The 20590-nt window shown below is 34.1% G+C and overlaps 1 protein-coding gene and 1 long non-coding RNA gene across 14 annotated transcripts in view; one reads left to right on the forward strand and one right to left on the reverse strand.

Moving 5' to 3' along the window:
- Positions 1–3113: 3113 nt before the first annotated feature.
- LOC120780066 lies at positions 3114–7207 on the reverse strand. The gene is made up of 3 exons (XR_005705807.1): positions 7080–7207; positions 3311–3334; positions 3114–3247 (listed from the first exon to the last, which is right to left on the reverse strand). It is a non-coding gene; the product is annotated as an uncharacterized LOC120780066 (long non-coding RNA).
- LOC120780062 (potassium voltage-gated channel protein Shal) overlaps positions 6373–20590 on the forward strand; it is a 175046-nt gene continuing 160828 nt past the window's right edge. For 9 of the 13 annotated variants that reach the window (XR_005705803.1, XR_005705804.1, XR_005705805.1 and 6 more), the window contains exons 1-2: positions 6373–6505; positions 7550–9346. Coding sequence is in view for 10 of the 13 variants with exons in the window: in XM_040112334.1 (XP_039968268.1) it covers positions 8232–9346 (1115 nt within the window). In the remaining 3 variants the exon portion in view is untranslated. Of the gene's footprint in view, positions 6506–6855; positions 6982–7549; positions 9347–20590 lie in introns of those variants that run through there. The other 4 variants (XM_040112330.1, XM_040112331.1, XM_040112336.1 and 1 more) reach the window with 4 other exon arrangements.

Genomic DNA, 20590 nt, shown 5'->3' on the forward strand with positions numbered 1-20590 from the left:
AATAAATTTTCCACGGCCCAAAACTGTCCATGATTTACGCTCCTTTTAGGAATGACCGGACATTATCGCAGATTTATAAAGGCGTACGCACAAATTGCAAAACCCTGACTGAAATACTGAGAGGAGAGCTTGGAAGAGTTTCCAAGAATCAGTCTAAAAGGACACTTTTAAATCTAACAGCACAACAAGTAGAAGCTTTTAAAGACCTGAAAAATTGCTTGACGTCAGACGATGTTATACTTCACTATCCAGATTTCGAAAAAGCTTTTGAGCTTACCACGGATGCTTCAAATTACGCTCTAGGAGCCGTACTTTCCCAAGACGGTAGGCCAATATCCTTTCTGTCAAGAACTCTAAGCAGAGCAGAGGAAACTTTGCCGCCAATGAAAAAGAAATGTTGGCAATAATTTGGGCACTACAGTCCCTGAAATGCTTCCTATACGGATCAAAAAGGTTAAGATTTACACTGATCACCAACCATTGACCTTTGCTCTCAGCAACAAAAATACTAATGCAAAAATGAAGAGATGGAAGGCACAATTGGAAGAATATAACCACGAAATCATTTATAAGCCAGGCAACACAAACATTGTCGCAGACCTACTCTCACGACCACCAATCGCTAACTTAAATTCAATGACTGTCCACAGTAGTGACAGCTCTTCCGAAAATTTAATTTATTCAGTAGAAATACCCATTAACGTCTTCAAGAACCAAATTTTCATATCAGAAGATTCCAAAAATTCATACAAATTCGAAATAGTTTTCCCTACGTACCATAGGCACTTAATAACTGAAACAACCTACAATGAAGAATCGCTAAAATCGCTTTTAAAGAAATATCTTAATCCATCGGTAATCAATGGTATAAAAACCACAGAGCACATTATGCTAAAAATCCAATCAATCTACCCTCTACATTTCGCAAATTACAAAATTCGTTTCACACAAATAGTAGTTGAAGATATTACTCAGACCGAGGCCCAAGATAAAATAATAATCGAGGAACATAATCGTGCTCACAGAAACGAAAAAGAAAATAAGCTACAGATTTTGGAAAAATATTATTTCCCGCTATGTCGAAAAAAATAAAAAAATAACAAAATTATGCAAAGTTTGTAAAGAAAATAAATATGATCGCCACCCAAACAATGTAAAATTAGGAGCTACACCCTTACCAGAATATTCAGGGCATACTATTCACATAGACATTTTCTCAACAGACAAACATAACAGAATACTCTACAAAATTACGGGAACTGAACAGAAACTTCATACGAAACATTCCAGCTAACAACCCTCTTTACCCATTTATAACAGACGAAATCAGTAATATCAACATAACAATTAATAACATTTTACCTAAATACAAAAACAAAAGATCACTAGACTACATAGGGTCAGCCTGGAAATGGATAGCTGGCAACCCCGACCATGACGATTTAATAGCCATCAACAGCAAATTTAAAGAAGTAATCGAGAATAACAACCAACAATTAATAATCAACAAAAACATTTTAGAAAGAATAAACAATATAACAGAAATTAGCAACTCAATAATAAAGTCTCTAGGAAATAGTAACGAATTTCAAACCGCCCTAATACTTCAATATAAATTTAAAATTGACATAATCAAAGATGAGTTAGAAAATATTAAAAGAGCAATTCATTTAACTAAAGCGAACATTATTAACTCAGTTATTATTAACAATCAAGAAGCGCATAGAATAAATAAAATTTTTGTCGAAGAGAATCTGCAATTTGGTTCGTTAGAAGAATCTCTGAATTTTGCAGATGTTCAAATTGCTGTAAAACAAAACTTACTAATTTATATGATAAAAATACCGAAAACCGGTAAAGAAATTTGCAAATCTATTATAATTAAGCCTTTAAGTAAAAACGAAACTATTTTAAAGATAAATTTTGAAAAAATACTGAAATGTAATGAAGAATATTATGGTATAGAAAAAGATTGTAAAATAATAAATGAAATACAAATTTGCAAACAAACCCAAATTGTTAATTTGGAAAACAAAAATTGTATAAAAAATTTAATAAGGAATAAACCATATAAGTGCACCGTAACAAATACGGAACATGTTAAAAATATTGTAGAAATAAATAATGGATTAATACTTTTAAATAATTTCGAAGGAAATATTACTGCAAATAATAATACTGGAAAATTAAGACGATCATATTTGATAAGAATCTTTAATGAAACTATAAGAATAAATAACATGAATTTTACAACTTTAGAACAACATAACTTGAGACCACTGCCTGCTTTAATCCAACATTCAAACTCAAATTCAGAGTTCGAGGAAGTTCTATCCTTAAAACTTATGAAAAAGAGCTTAATATAAAAACATTAAAAAAATAAGTTCTCTGAATCTTTTAGTGAAATCCAGTTTATTCACTCATTTTGGGCTATTAGCCCTAGTACTTACCATATTGCAATTTTCAGATGCAAAAAGCGCGTAAAGCCTGAAATAATTATTAGCAAACCGGAATCATTTCAAATGCCAGTAATTAAAAGGACGCAGCATAGAAGTCTTAACGACATCCCATTTTTAATTAATCAAGCGGGGACGCTTTGATATTTCGGAGGGAGGAGTTAACACAATATTTTATGAACTTCTACATAAATTCCATTCCCACATTATATGCTAGAAACATACAAACCGTTTGCATACTTTGGAGTCCTATTACAACCAAAAGTGCAACTGCGCTAAACGCGCATCCGCTAAATTCTTAAGTGAGCGAAACACGCGCAACCATGTCTTCTCCCCAAAACCAAATAGCTGCAGGTGAGCGCTACACGCGCAAACCCTTTTAGCTGACCAAGCATCTTTGGTCACGTAGGCCGGCTCAAGCATAGGTTAGATTATAAACCTTAAAGTTAAGTGTAGTCAGTTTTGTAATAAAGCTCAACAGAAGCACATAGTGCTGCTTATAAAAACGCATTGTTTTTTTTTTTTTATGTTATATATATTTGGGGTACTCACAACGTGTCATAAAGCATCGTAAAACCACAAAATCATAAATTTTTATAGTTTAAAAAATTTGCTGTTGGATTGCATACTAAAATACGTTTACGCAAATACAACTCTGAACGCTATGTTTTCGGATCGTTCTAACTTATAACTTGGTGACTATGTGAAACCCCTAATTATTTCACAAAACTCGCCAAACACATTGTTCTCCTGCTTTTGCTGCTGTAGATGACGTATGTAATTGAAGATTTCTAAAGTGAAAGATATAGGAATTAATTAAATTTATTTACAAATAATTTCAAAATGTTCCTAACCTTTTTCGCCTTAGATATTAAATGCTGAAATGGAATTAAATTATTAATTTGAAATATATTTATAAAATACAACTTTTTAGCATATTTCTAAGGATTTTAGACGACTCTTTTCCCATCGCGTAAAGGTTAAAAAACAAAAGAACCTGCTCGTGTGCGTTGGTGTTAGTAATTGAAGAAAATTTATGCAATTGTATTGAAACTTAATCAAAAAGTGGTTAGGGCTGGCTGGCAGGGATATATTATGGGTAATTCATTCTCTAACCCATGTAAATAGAAGAGGTAACTCATAGCTAACATATTGTAATATTTGTTACATCTAACAGACTGTAAAAATATAAGGGGTATTCTCTTGCTCTTGCCAACCCCTTGCACGGTGCACGAATTGCAGAAATTTCCTCTTGGTGCAACAGCACGACAACAAACACACGCAGAAAATTATTTGCAATGGCTGTGAAATATGTCAGACCAAAACCAATATATATATATATACATATATACACGTAAAAATATAATTGCAATCCTGTTTTAGCTGTTATTTTACATAAAGACATATTACGCCGTTGAATTGTTGAAGAAGGAAAGTTTTAAATAGATTTTATAATTTTTATTTAAATTCTAAAGAACTTTTACAGTCTTCCATAAGAATGAATGCGCCCCAGGGAAGAGGAAAAACCAGCAGCCAAACAAGAAGTGGAAGAAGAGTGAGATGCACTCTATAATAGAGTTTTAAATGGAAAGGGCGGAATTCGAGGTAAACTTATACGTTTTTTTATTTTTGATCTAATTCGGTTTTCTATCTTTTCAGGCTCCAACTGCGCAATTGTTTTATAAACGATTTTTACAAAAATCGCAGTTGGATGTCTCATGGGATCTGGTGCGGTGGAAGGTCCGACATTTGAAGGTGCAGTACCGTAAAGCCAACATGTGGCTCGCATCAACGGTTGCAGGACTACAAGATGAAGCTGACGGCAGAACCCTCGAAAGTTAGTATAACATTGATATTTTAAATTTATTGCAAATAAAACATTTTTTTCTAATTTCAGCAAAAATTGCTAAAATGTGTCCCTAATACGACCAGCTGAGGGAAATATTTAGAAAGCGGTTGCCGGCCATGCAACTGTTACTGGTTGAAAGTAACCTTCCTTGGCCTCAATTATGTCTAGTAAGTCCTGCGCCAGAATTCGAAGTAGAATTCTTGGAAGAGGAATGTGTACCTGCTGTACAAAAGGTTAAAATCTTTGATTTTTAAAGATTAAAAAAGTGAAAGAAGCAATTACCATCAGCTTCTTCAATTATGAAATCAACAAGTTTTTGTTTACAGAAGTGCGTGGCATTTTTAAAAAATAAATTCGTTAATTTTTCGCAATTTGTTTTGTTTTTTTATTTATTCATTCACAATACTCGTTAAAATAGTCACTCACAATAAATTTACCGAATCAGCTGTCCTTATATCACTAGAATCTACAATGGGTGCTCTCGTGCTCTTGCATATTTCGGTATAGGATTTTTGTTTTGCATTTTGTGTCACCTTGCAAGAGCAAGAGAATCCCCTATAATATTCTGCAAAAAATATATACTATACCTTCAATAGTAGGTCATACATGAAAGTGGTAGCATAGAAAGAGAAAAGAGACGCCAACATAATAGGGGGATTTTCTTGCTTTTGCAAAACCCTTGCACGGTGAACGAATTGCAGAAATTTCCTGTTGGTGCAACGGCACAACAACAAACACACCCAGAAAATTATTTGCAATGGCTGTAAAATATGTCAGACCAAAACCCATGTTTACTTTCGTGCAATGGCACGTAAAAATATAATTGCAACCCTGTTTTAGCTGGCATTTTATATAAAGACTTATTTCGCCGTTAAATTGTTGAGGAAGGTAAGTTTTGAATAGATTTTATAATTTCTAGTTAAATTATAGAGATTTGTTACAGTTTTTTGTTAAGAATGAATGCAAAAGGTGCGCTAATTCACAATAGTCATTCTCATCATATTTGTGTTATCGTGCAATCTTGCAAGAGCAAGAGAATCCGCCTAATGATAATTGAATAGAACGTGAAAATATAGAATTTCAAAGGGGCAGTGGACTACTTTTTTCCCACTCACTGGACAAAAGTAATAAATACTTTGAATTATACTCAAGTGAAGAAAAGCAACCTGCTAACATGTTTGCAGGGAAAATTCTCCCTTATAATTGCATAAATTATATGCCAAAAATATTGGTACAATCGAGATACGCAATGATAAAAACTCCTGCAACTCAAATGAATTGCATTAAAAGAAAGTGGGTTTCTTCAATATTGTTAATATTAATGGAAATCGAACAACACAGTAGTTATTATTGGAAAGGCACTGTGCTACACATCATTTCCATATCCTTATATTGACATGTTATCTATATAAATATAAATAACGAGGTAAGTCCTGAAACTACTGAACGGATTTTAATAAAATCACACGTTTAGATCCTGCTTGAAAGATAGGATACTTTATATCTCAATTATGTTGAAAATAAAACAATATTATATTATATATTTCTGAACATATGTATGTATGTTTACAAAATTCAAAAAATACATAATACTCAGTAAAATTCATTATTTTTTCATTGACAAATATTTGTTTCAATAATTTTCAAAATAAAACTTAAACACAGTCCCTTGGATTCTTATATCGGTAATAATGTTTTCGCATTGAATCGCACATAATATTTTTAGTATATTGAATAGTTTATTATATTTTTTATAAACTATATCAATGCCACTAAAAATCCTTTTTATTAAGAGCAGAATATGTATAGATGAAAGGAATATTTGTTTGATAACATCGGACAGTAATTTAACCCGGCCCTTGGCTAAAATAAATTGCATATCTACATGAATTAGAATACACAATTATGTATATTTACGTTGTACTTTATATTTATATAGGCTTTTTACTGTGTTGCGCATGTACACTTATAATTGTATATATGTCTGTATGATGGAATGAATATAATGGGGAAACCATTCTTTATTACAATAAATGGAGCAATCATTTAGTATATGAAACAGTAATGGTGCTACGTAGTATACATTATTTATTCAATTAAATTGAGTAATTTAAAAGAAAAATAATAACATTTCTGTAATAGAAACTTTTGCTTATCAAATGTGTCTGTGTAGAAGAGTTTGTAGCAACGAGAGTGAAAGGTAATTACTGTGAAAACTCGTTTAAGTAGTCTTAATACTATTTGAAGTGTTATTAACTTCAGGCTGGTCTACATGTACAAAAATTACTGGGCAGAATTTTAATAAAAGGACTTTAGTCCTTTTGTGTGTATATTAATATTATATTATATGTGCTTTAAAAACAACATCTCGAAAATATTAAGATAATGATTTTTCCATCTGAAGGTCATAAAAAATAATTTTATAAACGGCTGTACAATGAATATACTAAATACTGATCTATATGTATACAACAACAGTAAATCTACGCAGAGCAGTAGGGGTTTTAGCTGATATAGTATAACGTTAGAATCGTTATATTACCATAGATATTATGAAACGACTGAAAAATCACATTATCTGTGTTGCTTCACGTGCAACATTGATAAATAATTTTGGATACCTTCACAGTATACACGGAACTGTATTGTGTATCTGAACGTAACCCCATTGTGCATGTATGAATGTTTTCTAAATGTGAATAATGTAATAAATTAAACTTATATTTATTGTTTTGTCTTAATAAACAAATCTTAGATAACTTCACAACACACACCCAACTGTAGTGTAAAAGAAATTCCAAAAAATGTGGACGTAATCGGCGTTTGAATAGTGTTGCAAATAATCCTTACAAAAAATATAATTGAATTAACATTTGTTATAATTTTTTTATTTTTATTTTGTAAATTCAAATACCGGATTATTTTTTTTTTATTTTTAAGCCAAAACACTGATTGAAAAGAAAATTTAATAAGAAGTATATATTAGGAATTAAAATAATAATAATTTGATTTAGGGTTAACAATTTTTCGCGTTAGCGTATTTTGTGTTCTACCATTTTGAAGTAGACTCGCAAATGGCAATCATCTTCAATATGCTAAAGCACTGAATCGCAAACTTATACATTTGGGATTGAAAATTAAATTTTAAACTTTGTGTATAATTATTGAATTATAAAATTCGTATAAATATATACTACAAATCTTAATACTACAATTAATTATATATATATTTTGTTTTTTGCAGGTTTACCAATCATGTCCTTTCAATGTTACCAACTACGTTACGTATATAAGTTCTTACTACGCTGACAAACTGTTTATGAAGGTTTTTCTGCGGCTGAAGCAAATTTGTAGTTTTTTAATAAATTACATCGCATACTGTTGACACAAATTCCAAGTACATTTGAAAAATTCGGTGTAAAATCCCTATGCACCCTGCAAAGTTTGTTCAATAAGAAGAAAAAGCAAAAAGGAAACAATCGGTTAAGTGAAAATAAATTGTTGAAAGAGCCACTGCTTTGGAGTATTTACTTTTATTTACGTACTTCTTCCGCTGAAAGTCACATAGACTGTGTTCTTTCAGTGACAGTGTACTTTAGTCAATTATCAATTTATGAAATTAAAGTGCAATATTATATTGCAAAAATTACTTTATTATCTTAAATTTTAGATGATGATCGATAAGTTTAATATCTTAATGAAGATCGGACATTACGAAACTCTATGAATATTAAAAGCATTCAAATGGCGTAATTATGAGTCATCATTTATTGCATAACTCCTACAAAAAACAATAAAAGAGTTTTTTCTTGCGCTACTCATTATAGCAATTAATTTTCAGATAAAATCGCATAAGGTTTAAATTTCTTCAATTTTATATTACAATAATCGGAATAGGTGCAGTGTAAAACATTCCACCACATAGTATGGCCTCGGTCGCCGCTTGGCTGCCATTTGCACGGGCGGCGGCCATCGGTTGGGTTCCAATTGCTACACACCCATTACCGCCTCCACCCATACCAAAAGACCGTCGCAAAACTGACGATGAAAAGCTTTTAATTAATGTTTCTGGACGTCGTTTTGAAACGTGGCGAAATACGCTTGAAAAGTATCCGGATACGTTACTGGGATCTAATGAACGTGAGTTCTTTTACGACGAGGATTGTAAAGAATATTTCTTTGATAGAGATCCAGATATTTTTCGTCATATACTCAACTATTATCGCACGGGAAAACTTCATTATCCTAAACATGAATGCCTCACAAGTTACGATGAAGAATTGGCATTCTTTGGTATTATGCCTGATGTAATTGGGGATTGTTGTTATGAAGATTACCGTGATCGAAAGCGGGAGAATGCCGAACGATTGATGGATGACAAATTGTCAGAAAACGGTGATCAGAATTTGCAACAGTTAACAAATATACGTCAAAAAATGTGGCGCGCATTTGAAAATCCGCACACTTCAACAGCGGCTTTGGTTTTTTACTATGTAACAGGATTTTTTATCGCAGTCTCTGTAATGGCCAATGTTGTAGAGACAGTTCCATGTGGTCATAGACCCGGACGAGCCGGTACTCTGCCGTGTGGTGAACGTTATAAAATCGTATTTTTCTGCCTCGACACCGCCTGCGTCATGATATTTACCGCAGAATATTTGTTACGTCTATTTGCTGCACCCGACCGCTGCAAATTTGTGCGCAGCGTAATGAGTATTATTGATGTTGTTGCTATACTGCCATATTATATTGGATTGGGCATTACTGATAACGATGACGTGAGTGGAGCCTTTGTGACGTTACGTGTCTTCCGTGTTTTTCGAATTTTCAAATTCTCACGGCATTCACAAGGCCTACGGATACTTGGCTACACATTAAAGTCATGTGCTTCAGAATTGGGATTTCTGGTATTCTCACTGGCAATGGCGATTATCATATTTGCAACGGTTATGTTTTATGCTGAAAAGAACGTCAACGGGACGAATTTCACATCTATTCCGGCTGCTTTCTGGTACACTATAGTAACAATGACAACACTGGGGTAAGTAAGCATTAATCTTCATAGTATTTTATGCATCTAAAAGTTTGCATTAATTAGCTAAAGTGTATTCCAAACTTCAAACGGAATACTTCCACAACAGGAAATTAGTGGTACCATATATATTTAGTACTGTTGTAATCCAATTGTCAGTTTCTTTGCATTTAATACATATACATATTTCCTTATCAGCTCAGTTAGGAAAAAATGATAATATAAATGCAAAATCATCAGCTTTGTCCTGCTGCACATAACATTGCGCCCTCCAGATCTTTTGATGTTTCTTTATAATTTTGATCGTGGTTATCCACTTCCTTTAGTAGTGCTTCTACAATTTTTTTCTGCGCTTTATTCTAGTTATATGGCTGAACTATCTTAGACATGCGTCATTACCTTTTTTTCTCCCAAGTTGTTTCTTGGGATCTGTTTTTTGAAGATTTGCTTTTTTCCTTTTAGAGTAGCGTAGCTGATCGATCTGTTTTGTATCGGGACAGTTTACATTGCTTATTTAGAAGATTTTATTTGAACAGTTTCAGTAGAGAAGCGTATGCAAGGTGCTTTCCAAAGTAAACAGGAATTTTTGAAACCAGCGCCCCCTGTTGGCGCCATCTATATGTCGACTGGTGTGTTAGAATCTGTTGTCTTTATCGATTTTCCAGTGAAACTTTCATGACATTTCATTTATTGGAAGTTGAAGTTAAGTGTCAGTATGTTTGTGTTATCGGTACGAAAATGAGCTTCGAAAAAAGAGCCAACATTAAATTTTGTTTTAAAATTTGTAAAACTTTTATCGAAACGTTTCAATTTATGAAACAAGTTTATGGCGATGGTTGGCTATCCCGTAGCCAAGTGCACAAGTGGTTTCAACGTTTTCAAATTAGTCGTGAGGACATAAATGACGACCAACATGTGGGCCAATTAAAATCCGTGATCACCGTAAATTCCATCGAAATTGTGCGTGAATTCATCAAAAGTCAGCCGAAATCATCATTGAAATTCATAGAAATGGAATTGAACATCTCCAAAACATTGATTAATCGTATTTTGATCGAACATTTGGGCTTACGAAAGGTGTGTGCACAGTATGTTCCGCACAAATTGACTGATGACCAAAAATTGCTCACATCGATAGACGCTTGTGACCGATTATATGACCAAAAATCACATTTTAACCATTAACCACTCTCTGTATGACTTTTTCCTTTTCAGAAAAATGCATTCGCCCATGAAACGAAAGTGTTATGCAGACGTAGAGGCCATATAAAAGGCTTGCACCGGCACACTGGCGGCCATACCGGCCAACGCGCTAAAACAGTCCTTCGACATGCTTTTGGACCGTGCAAAAAGCTGTATTGAAGCATAAGAAGACTATTTTGAATAAAATAAATTGATTTTGCTAAAAAAATCATTTGTTCTGTTTTCTTTTTTTTTTTAAGTCCTGTTTCCTTTGGAACGCACCTTGTACCTATTGGCAGTTTGTTTTCTATTTTCGATATGGCGGCATTCGGCCACGCTTTAAAAAAATAACCCTGGTCGAGCAAATACCCAGGGTGATAGAAGTACTTTCGCGGAGTACTCCTTTTGCGTTGGCGGCCTTCGGCCGCGCTCTAAAAAAATAAACCTGGTAGAGCGAATACCCGGGGTGGCAAACGTACTTTCGCGTAGTACTCCTTTAAAAAAAAATAATCCTGATCGAGCCAATACCCGGGGCAACCTAAGTATTTTATTAGTTTATTACGTAATATTATTATATAATATTATCTAGTTGTTTATTAAATTTAAGTAAGAAACAAGTAAGGAAGGGCTAAGTTCGGGTGTCACCGAACATTTTATACTCTCGCATGATAAAGTGATAATCGAGATTTCATTATACGTCATTTACATATTTTTCAAATACCGTATTTTTGTAAAGTTTTATTCCGCTATCATCATTGGTTCCTAATGTACTATATATTATACAGAGAAGGCATCAGATGGAATTCAAAATAGCGTTATATTGGAAGAAGGCGTGGTTGTGAACCGATTTCACCTATATTTCGTACATGTCATAAGGGTGTTAAGAAAATATTACATACCGAATTTTATTGAAATCGGTTAAGTAGTTCCTGAGATATGGTTTTTGGTCCATAAGTGCGCGAGGCCACGCCCATTTTCAATTTTTAAAAAAAAGCCTGGGTGCAGCTTCCTTCTGCAATTTCTTCCGTAAAATTTAGTGTGTCTGACGTTTTTTGTTAGTCCGTTAACGCACTTTTAGTGATTTTCAACATAACCTTTGTATGGGAGGTGGGCGTGGTTATTATCCGATTTCTTCCATTTTTGAACTGTATATGGAAATGCCTGAAGAAAACGACTCTGTAGAGTTTGGTTGACATAGCTATAGTAGTTTCTGAGATATGTGCAAAAAACTTAGTAGGGGGCGGGGCCACGCCCACTTTTCCAAAAAAAATACGTCCAAATATGCTCCTCCCTAATGCGATCCCTTGTGCAAAATTTCACTTTAATATCTTTATTTATGGCTTAGTTATGACACTTTATAGGTTTTCGGTTTCCGCCATTTTGTGGGCGTGGTAGTTGGCCGATTTTGCCCATCTTCGAACTTAACCTTCTTATGGAGCCAAGGAATACGTGTACCAAGTTTCATCATGATATCTCAATTTTTACTCAAGTTACAGCTTGCACGGACGGACAGACGGACGGACGGACAGACAGACATCCGGATTTCGACTCTACTCGTCACCCTGATCACTTTGGTATATATAACCCTATATCTGACTCTTTTAGTTTTAGGACTTACAAACAACCGTTATGTGAACAAAACTATAATACTCTCCTTAGCAACATTGTTGCGAGAGTATAAAAATCCATATGCATGGAAAGATTGTTTATACTCATTTTAATTTAAAACATAATTTATAGACGCATTATTAGAACTAAGATTGCTAAATAAGGAAAGAGGAATTATATCGAAATAGAGAAATTCAGCGAATTGCTCATATTTGCTTATTATCAAATGACAATGCTCCATTTCCTCATAATTGTTAGCACATAAATGATGCTCACTACGACTGTAAAAAGTAATTTTCAAAATAAAGATTTCTTAGGTAAAAAACCTGAAAAACGGGAAAATGTGGATGTATTTAATAGTTTATAGTTTAATTTATTTGAAGTAAAAAATGTGCGAAAAGTGTATTTATTGTTGAAATGTTCGAATTTTGGGAATTTTTGAGCTTTGAAGTCGAATATCTCGTAAGCTAAGAGCAGAGAATGTCTATCATAGAGAAGGTTCACGGTGCGAAGAACGTAAAAATATTTTTCGCTAACTGGGTCAAGATGGAAGTGTTTCACCACTGCCAGCTCGGCGGGAGAAATTTTAATATTTTCGCTTGAACAGAGCTGAGCGTGGCATAAAAATTATGCTCAAAACTATACATTGCTCTAACAGACGTATGTTCGCTCTTTTGCTTATATTTTTATACGTTTATATGCAAACATGTGTATTCGTATGAATTCTTTTTGTGCATATTAATGAATACATGTGCAATTGAATACATTTAGATTACTTTTTCAAAGCAATATTCTTAGTTAATGTGGAAATAAAGCCTATTTTTTAAATAATTTTTTGTATTTGATATATTCATACTTATGTGTACACTTCATTTGTACATACATATGTACATATATAACAAACTATCATAATATAGTAAAAAAAATTATATATATTATAATAGTGATAAATGTAAATAAATCGTATATTTTGTAATTCAAAACTTATATTCACATGTATCATGACCATATGTATGTGTTTATGTTCGCTTTCGCGAATTCAAATCATATTATCACTTATCAATAATAACATGTGCGCGCTGCTCATATGTACATACATACATAAATATGTGCGTATGACATTGGCACAAATAACGCATAAACAAACCATACATACTTGTATAAATATGCGTACACCTGCAAATATGTCACCCCCAAAAACTATGAACATTGCTTTACAAAAACAACAATCGTTTGAAATAGCATCATACATACTTATGCGTACACATGTAAATATGTGCGTATGACATTCCCACACAAATAATGCATACTCAACATACATATTTATATGCGTTCACTTGTAGATGTGTCACCCGCAAAAAATTACAAATATTGTTCTACAAAAACAGCAAATGTCTGAAATAGCATCAGCGGCGTCACAAGTCAATATGGCAGCCAAATGTAGCAAATCTTACAGCAAGAACAATTTCATTTATGAACGCAAGCGCACTTTCAACAAGCAAACTCGCTTCATTCATAAAAGCGACCACCTTCACATCTCCCCGAACAAGCCTTTGCCCACAAGCGTCTTTTCGCGACGATGGCAAAAGCTAAAAATCATAAATTGAACAATTTCTGACATTTGTATGAGAAGGAAAAAGCGACAACCCCGCAAATATATGTCAGTATTCAAATGTATTATAATAAAATTGACAACATAGTTTATTAGTCGATTTTCAAGTAAAGAAATGTGTCAAAGAAAATATTCAATATTCCTCTAATTTATGTGTACAGTGGATCCCGCTTAAGTAGTACTCCGCTTAAATAAAAATCATCCCTCTTAACTGCCTATATGTTGCTGCATCTCACGGTTGGTTGTTTGAAATACATAGAAATTATTGTTTTAAGTACAACTCGTTAAGTATCCGCACTCGCTTATGTGCCATATTATATTTTTATTTTTAACAAACCACAAAAATCTGTATCTTTGATTGTGGCATATAACCGGGATTGACTGTATTTGTCAAGGAATGTAAAAAATATGTTTACGCGGCTTGCAAAAATTTGCGTCGATATGTATGCAAGCTCATATAGAAACATACGTATTTACGCTGGTTTGTTGGAGAAGCTGTTACAGCGCCAAGGGAAGCGGTGACAATCGGCGCTCGTCCGCTTATTTTTTCGGCACAACTCGGATTTTCCACCAACAACACAATGTTGTGATGCTTTGTTGTCGCGTAGGTCCGTTGACAAAACGTAAGCTTCGGCACTTGGTTGTCCGTGTCAACGTAGATTTCGCATGAAGCATTGAGTGTACATATTTACATACATATTTTGCATGTAGACAAATTTACAAACATTTTGCGTATGGTCTGTCATATTTGTTAACATGCACGCATACATACATTATATACATATGAGCACATGAGCGATCGCTTGATCTTTTAAGGACTTTTAATGTAAATGTGTAAATTTAAAACTAATCACCATAAATATATTTATATTAATTATTTGGGTAATAATACATACCTTACTCTATTATATATTTTTAATGGTTTTATGGAATCATCATGAAATACATTGGCAAATTTTAACATACCCATGCACATACTTACATATGTACTAAGTATATGCTTTGATACCAAATACTTATATACGGATCCCATATAAATTATATGCCGAGTCGGTTGCGCATAGAAAATAAACGAATCTGTAGGAGTAAATTTGTTTACATTGAAATTAGCATTATTTTTCTCACTTAACACTGAAAATGCTCAATTCTGCTATTTTTGTGGGGAAACACGCTTATAATTGGTCTGTGGTGAGACTCCTCCATCTCTGCCGAGGACCCCTTCGAAAAGTTACGATATCTGAAACGTGAACCTTCTCTATGATAAACGTTCTCTGCTAAGAGTTTGCGGTACCTATAACCCTATATATAAGGAGGACTTCCTCTTTGCAACGGTACTTTCAGGTCGCGGCGCCAAAGAAATTGGAATTGTGCCCATTTGTGAATAATTACTTGAATCTGTTGATATACGCACACAGAAGTTTTAAAATTTTTAAAAGATACATAGACATTAGGGCAGGTCGATTTTTTTTATAGAATCACGTATGCGGGAAATGATCAATGGATAAGTCTGATAAATTTTGCCCAAGATACCATGGGTCTAAAACCGGTTTCGAGTCAGCGATTGTTTAAGTGAAGTTTAATATTTCGCAAATATAAAAATATCTTCGTCAGTTTTTGAGATATCCAAATAAAATAGGTGGGGTGCGTTTTGACATTATATTGATTATTTGTCGGAATCGGTCTTAGTCTTATATGAATATAAAACTGAAAAGCTATTTCGTTATGTGCCCGCATAACGTTCGAATCACAACACGGAAAGAAGTGAAACTTTGCATAGGTATTCCTATATTTCTGTACAGTCGATTTTGCACTTTTCCTTCTTCGCTGGGCTTTATTTATAAAAATGTTTTTGTCAGTTGTTAATAATCTGCCATTTACTTACTGTTTTGTTTTAACTTTTATGTATGTAGATGTGTCTTTCAATATGGCATTTGTAAAAAATCAAACATTCGCGCATGCGACAAAAAAGTCGCGCATGCACCATCATTGACCAGTGGATTCGAGCATGCTGGGCATCTTTCTTAAGGATTTTATATTAGAAGGACATACAATCTATTCAGTAGGAACGTGCGCGTTTCGCGAAGTGAAAGGCGTTCATTTATTCCTGAGCTGCGGTTCTTTTCTGTGCATCTCGCCAATCACAATTCGTTTTCTTACAAAATTTAAGATCACACCTTCAGAAAGTGGAAAGTAGAATGCAGGACAAGCGCGGAGAATGAGGAGACGCTGGAATATTTTCTATGCGAAATCCCAGTCTTCAGCCGGGTGAAAAAGGATATATTCATTGGCTTCCAATAATCTAACTTAAGAGACATTGGGCAGCTGGGGTGGAAAAGAATCAGGCCTTTCACCAAATCTACAGAGTTGTTGGATAGGCTTAAATTGATTACCCACCAGGTACACAATGGACCTAAGTGCGGCTGCATGCGGTCCGGCGTCCACCCAACCAATCATATATGTATGTATATAAATTTGTGTTCAATGATACTTGAACACATTGCTGAGGGAAATATTTTATGTTAGTGTATACCTGATACTTAATCTGACATATGTCCTGATACTATATCTGATACTTAAATTTAACTTTTTTAAATTTTGTTCTCTTCTACTTGTAATATCGATGCTTCTGCACCTTGACTTTTGTGTATATCATTCAGCTTTTAACTAGTAGAATCAGGGATCGGTGTTGTATCTTTGACAACATATCCAGCCTCCCTAATTTCTCCAAATTGAGGGGGAACAAAATGCCACTTGATGTCTTCCTTTTCTATAATTGGTATAATCGTTCGTTTCAATTATTTTCCAAAATCTTGCTGGTTCGACAAAGTCTGCGCCTTCGTTAATTACAGAGGTGCTAGCGTTAACGTCCTGTTTAGTTTTGTCTCTATGCTTCGACTTTTTTTTATTTTGTTATCTCTCCAAGATTCTCATAGCTTTTCTTCTTTCTTCGTTTTTTTATACTCTTTACTCCCTCTCTCTTTGCTCTTGCATTATCTTCGCCATGTGTTCGACTATTTCAGCTTCTATGTATGTATGTCTTCTTTTACGTTTTTTTTCCATTACCTGGGGAAACATTTCGGTTATTAGCATCATCGTTGAATGTATTCTGCTTCTCATTTCTACTCATTCTTCACTTTCCTTCAGTTCATTGCTTTCAGACATGAAATCGGGTGCTTCTTCAATTCCCAAACTATTTTCGAGAACCGCTTAATTCTTTTCAATTTTAAACGGAATTTTTTTTTTGTTTTGTTTGTCTTCTTCAGCAGTATTCTTTTCCTTTTTAGCTATTTCAATAATATAGTAAATTTCTTTTGCCCCTGCTTTGATTACCGCCACCACTACGCAAAAGGATAAGCTATTTACGTTTGCCCCTGTGTCCAATTGTTCGGAAGATTACTCAATTTTGGGCTGATCCGTCTCTTTCTCTAATATGCAGCTTCGAATGTCTGCTGCCAGTTCTCGAGTGCATTGTTGACAAAGTAGTCGTGCTTCGTCGCTACATTTCTTGTCATCTTTGTGTGGTTGCTGTGAAATTCATTTTATAGCCCTACAATGTATTCTAAATCTTCTTTCTGGCACCGTATTGTAATTTTTCTTTTCAAAGTAGTTCGATACTTCAGATTTTTTGTATATTACGTAATTGATTTTTTTTTAATTTTTAAGCTACTGAAAAACTTCCTACCTAAAGTATCGGTCGTTTTGCCTGTATTTTTAATAATACCAGTACTTAAGATTTGCCTTGAGCTCTCCTCCCTTGTTTATACCAAATCCTTAGTATTGCTCTTTTGCTTTTTGGGACTTATAATACTTGCGCTAAATCAAAACGAAGAATCAAGTGTTTTTGTTGCCTGTATGCTTCTTTATACAGAACCAAATATTTGGTTTATAAGACCAAATGGTGAAATTCAATAGAATTCTGCCAACGTCAAAAAAAACAACATAAAAAAGATTTATATCAAGTGAGAATATATTCATGTTAAATTTATTATAGATTTTCTGGTCCTTATATACTACTTATAAATCTTATTTATTTATTATTAGCGTAATTTTGAGGTAAAGTCTCAATTTGAGATTAGTTACTATTCACTAAATAGTTTCGAGCGTTAGTCTCAAAATATTGTCTCTAATTTGTCACCTGATAGTTAGCAGGTCACAGAACTAAAAAGAGCTCTCGGCTGCCATTGTTAATATACTGAATAGAGATCATCATACATAGATATTAATCGATTGTCGTTTTTTTATATTTTGTAAGCAACTCAAACACGAAAAGGTTAAAAATAAATCAATTTTACATAAATATCGTAAAAATTATGAAACATAGTCAACACATATTTTTATTTTTTATTGATAATTATGTTTTTTGGCTATGTTATAGAAAATTTCATATTTGTTATCGACATATTTATTTTCGTTCAAGTGTAAAAACATCTCTGAATAATGAAATGTAATAGATTTTGTGACTGCCACTTACAGAATACCAAAATCGTCTCAAGTCACAAAAATTGTCTCTAACCTAAAATCTCAAATTTAGAGACTTGTGACTGTATCACAGTACAGAATCGCACGGTAAATGTATGAGTACTATGTATGTTGTTTGCATTTTCACACGACATGGGATTGTTTTAACTATATAACTCAATGTATGTATGTGCGTGGGCATATTCTTAGACTATCTATTTTATGTTATATGTGATGTATATTTTCTTTTAGCTCTACAAATATATGACTAAGAAGTAAAGAAGGGCTAAGTTCGCCTGCAACCGAACATTTTATACTCTTACAACTTTCAGGAATCAAAGCAAGGGAAATACCTTAAGATGTAAAATGTCAACCAGAGGATCGAAATCCAAACAATTTTATATATGTACATCTACTTACTATATATAACTCATATGCTGACAGACACATGAGGTTTGTTAGAAAAATTAAAACTATTATATGTAGTATATGGAAGTTGGGGTAAAAAATTAATCATATGTGACCTGGTCTACGGAAAGGGGGCTTAGGTGTCAAAAAATCAATTTTCACTTTTTAGTTGATTCGGATGGAAGATGAGATGATTTTTCACGTGATAGAATCCAAAAAGTCATAACTTTTCGCACGTAAGTTCCTTTTTCGTAGACCAGGTCACATATAGAGTAAAGTCAGTCGGATGTTCGAAAATCCTGATATTAGTTATATGGGGGTAAGTCAGTTAAGTTTTCGCTCAGATTTATCTATTTTACGCACAATGATACACAACGATATATTCGGTTTCTAGCGGCTTGAACAGTTTTTATTGGATTTAATCAATTTGTGGTCATAAGGTGGCACACACTAAAGAGATTATTGGTGCAAAGTTAATTCCCGTTACATTAATTGCTTCTTGATTTGCATGCTGGAAACTGAACGAATCAAATGGAATTTAAAATTATACTATACTAGCTGTTACCCTGTGCGTTTCGCTACACCTAAATCGAATAAAACTCTTAAGGGTTTTTACTTTGTGTTTTATTTATTGTTGTAAAACTGTTATTTATTTATAAAACATTTATAAAACATATTGGTATACAACATTTTTGGTTTTTCCACCTGGCGCGTAAATGAACAAGCACCTTGGTGTTGCCACTCTCGAGCATGCGACAAACAATTGGCCGTGGGAGAAGCACGGTTCTTCAAAATTGACGCCGCACACTTGAAACGTTTGCCCTTGCGATTTGTTGATGGTCATCGCAAAGGCAAGACGTACTGGGAACTGCAAGCGCTTAAATTCAAACGGCATTCCCGTAGTAGCTTCTCCTGGCAGTTTTTCTTGACTGGCAAAATTGATTTCGTTGACGTGTACATTTTTCGGTGCCAATATTGCGCGTTCACTTAAATAATCGTGGCGTTGATAGTGTTGAACAATATTCGGAAATACACTTTCAATCAATTCTTCTTTCGATTGTAAAAGTGTACAAAAGTTGTTCGGCAATGTGATCAAACCGGTATCAACGATTGGTATTTTGCCTTCGCCAATGTCCAACAACTGCTTCGAAAACGCCGCTGTGGTTCGATCATTTTGCAGTTGGACTCGCATGTTGATGGTAAGAGTCAGCCTTTGAACATGTCTCCCCAAAACTGACGATTTTAAACATACGTTTATTTCGTCGGGAGGAGTTGATCGAGGAATGACTGACAAAGTTTGCCGAAAATCGCCGGATAATAAGACTAATGCTCACTAATGTAAATCTTGCATTGTTCTATTGAGTGCTTCTAATAACTTTTTGTTAGCCATTGGGCACTCATCCCATAGAACTATTCCAGCTCCTCGTAAAACTTTTGCCATTGTTGAACTCCTCGTTATGTTGCACGTTGGTGTTTCAAAGACTTGGATGTTCAACGATAATTTCAACGCAGAATGTGCTGTTCGGCCGCCATCAAGTAGAGTAGCAGCGATGCCTGACGAAGCAATTGCCAGCGCAATTTTCTGCTGTGACCGTATAGTAGCAAGAATCAAAGAGATCAGAAACGTTTTCCCTGTACCACCGGGCGCATCAAGAAAGTAGAATCCACCGGCGTTAATTGTCAACCGCTCGTATAATCTTATCATAAGCATTTTTCTGCTGAATATTCAATTTGGTAATGTTAGCTTGTATGAAAGCACGCAATTCATTGCAATCGTATTGTTGTTCACGTTGAAGCTCATGGTCAATGATTGGGCGCAGTAATGCCAAGTTGCGCTAATGCCTTATTCACAATTGTAAGGCACAGAGCTTCAACCAATATCAAATCAGAATTATACATTTGTAATGTATATAGCAAGTCTGCGTCCGATGCTCGATTACGCGCCAAAATTAATAAGTCCTCTGTCATGCAGTCTTTGTACTTAA

Source organism: Bactrocera tryoni, unplaced genomic scaffold (genome assembly GCF_016617805.1).
Source record: "Bactrocera tryoni isolate S06 unplaced genomic scaffold, CSIRO_BtryS06_freeze2 scaffold_133, whole genome shotgun sequence".
Lineage (NCBI taxonomy): Eukaryota > Metazoa > Arthropoda > Insecta > Diptera > Tephritidae > Bactrocera > Bactrocera tryoni.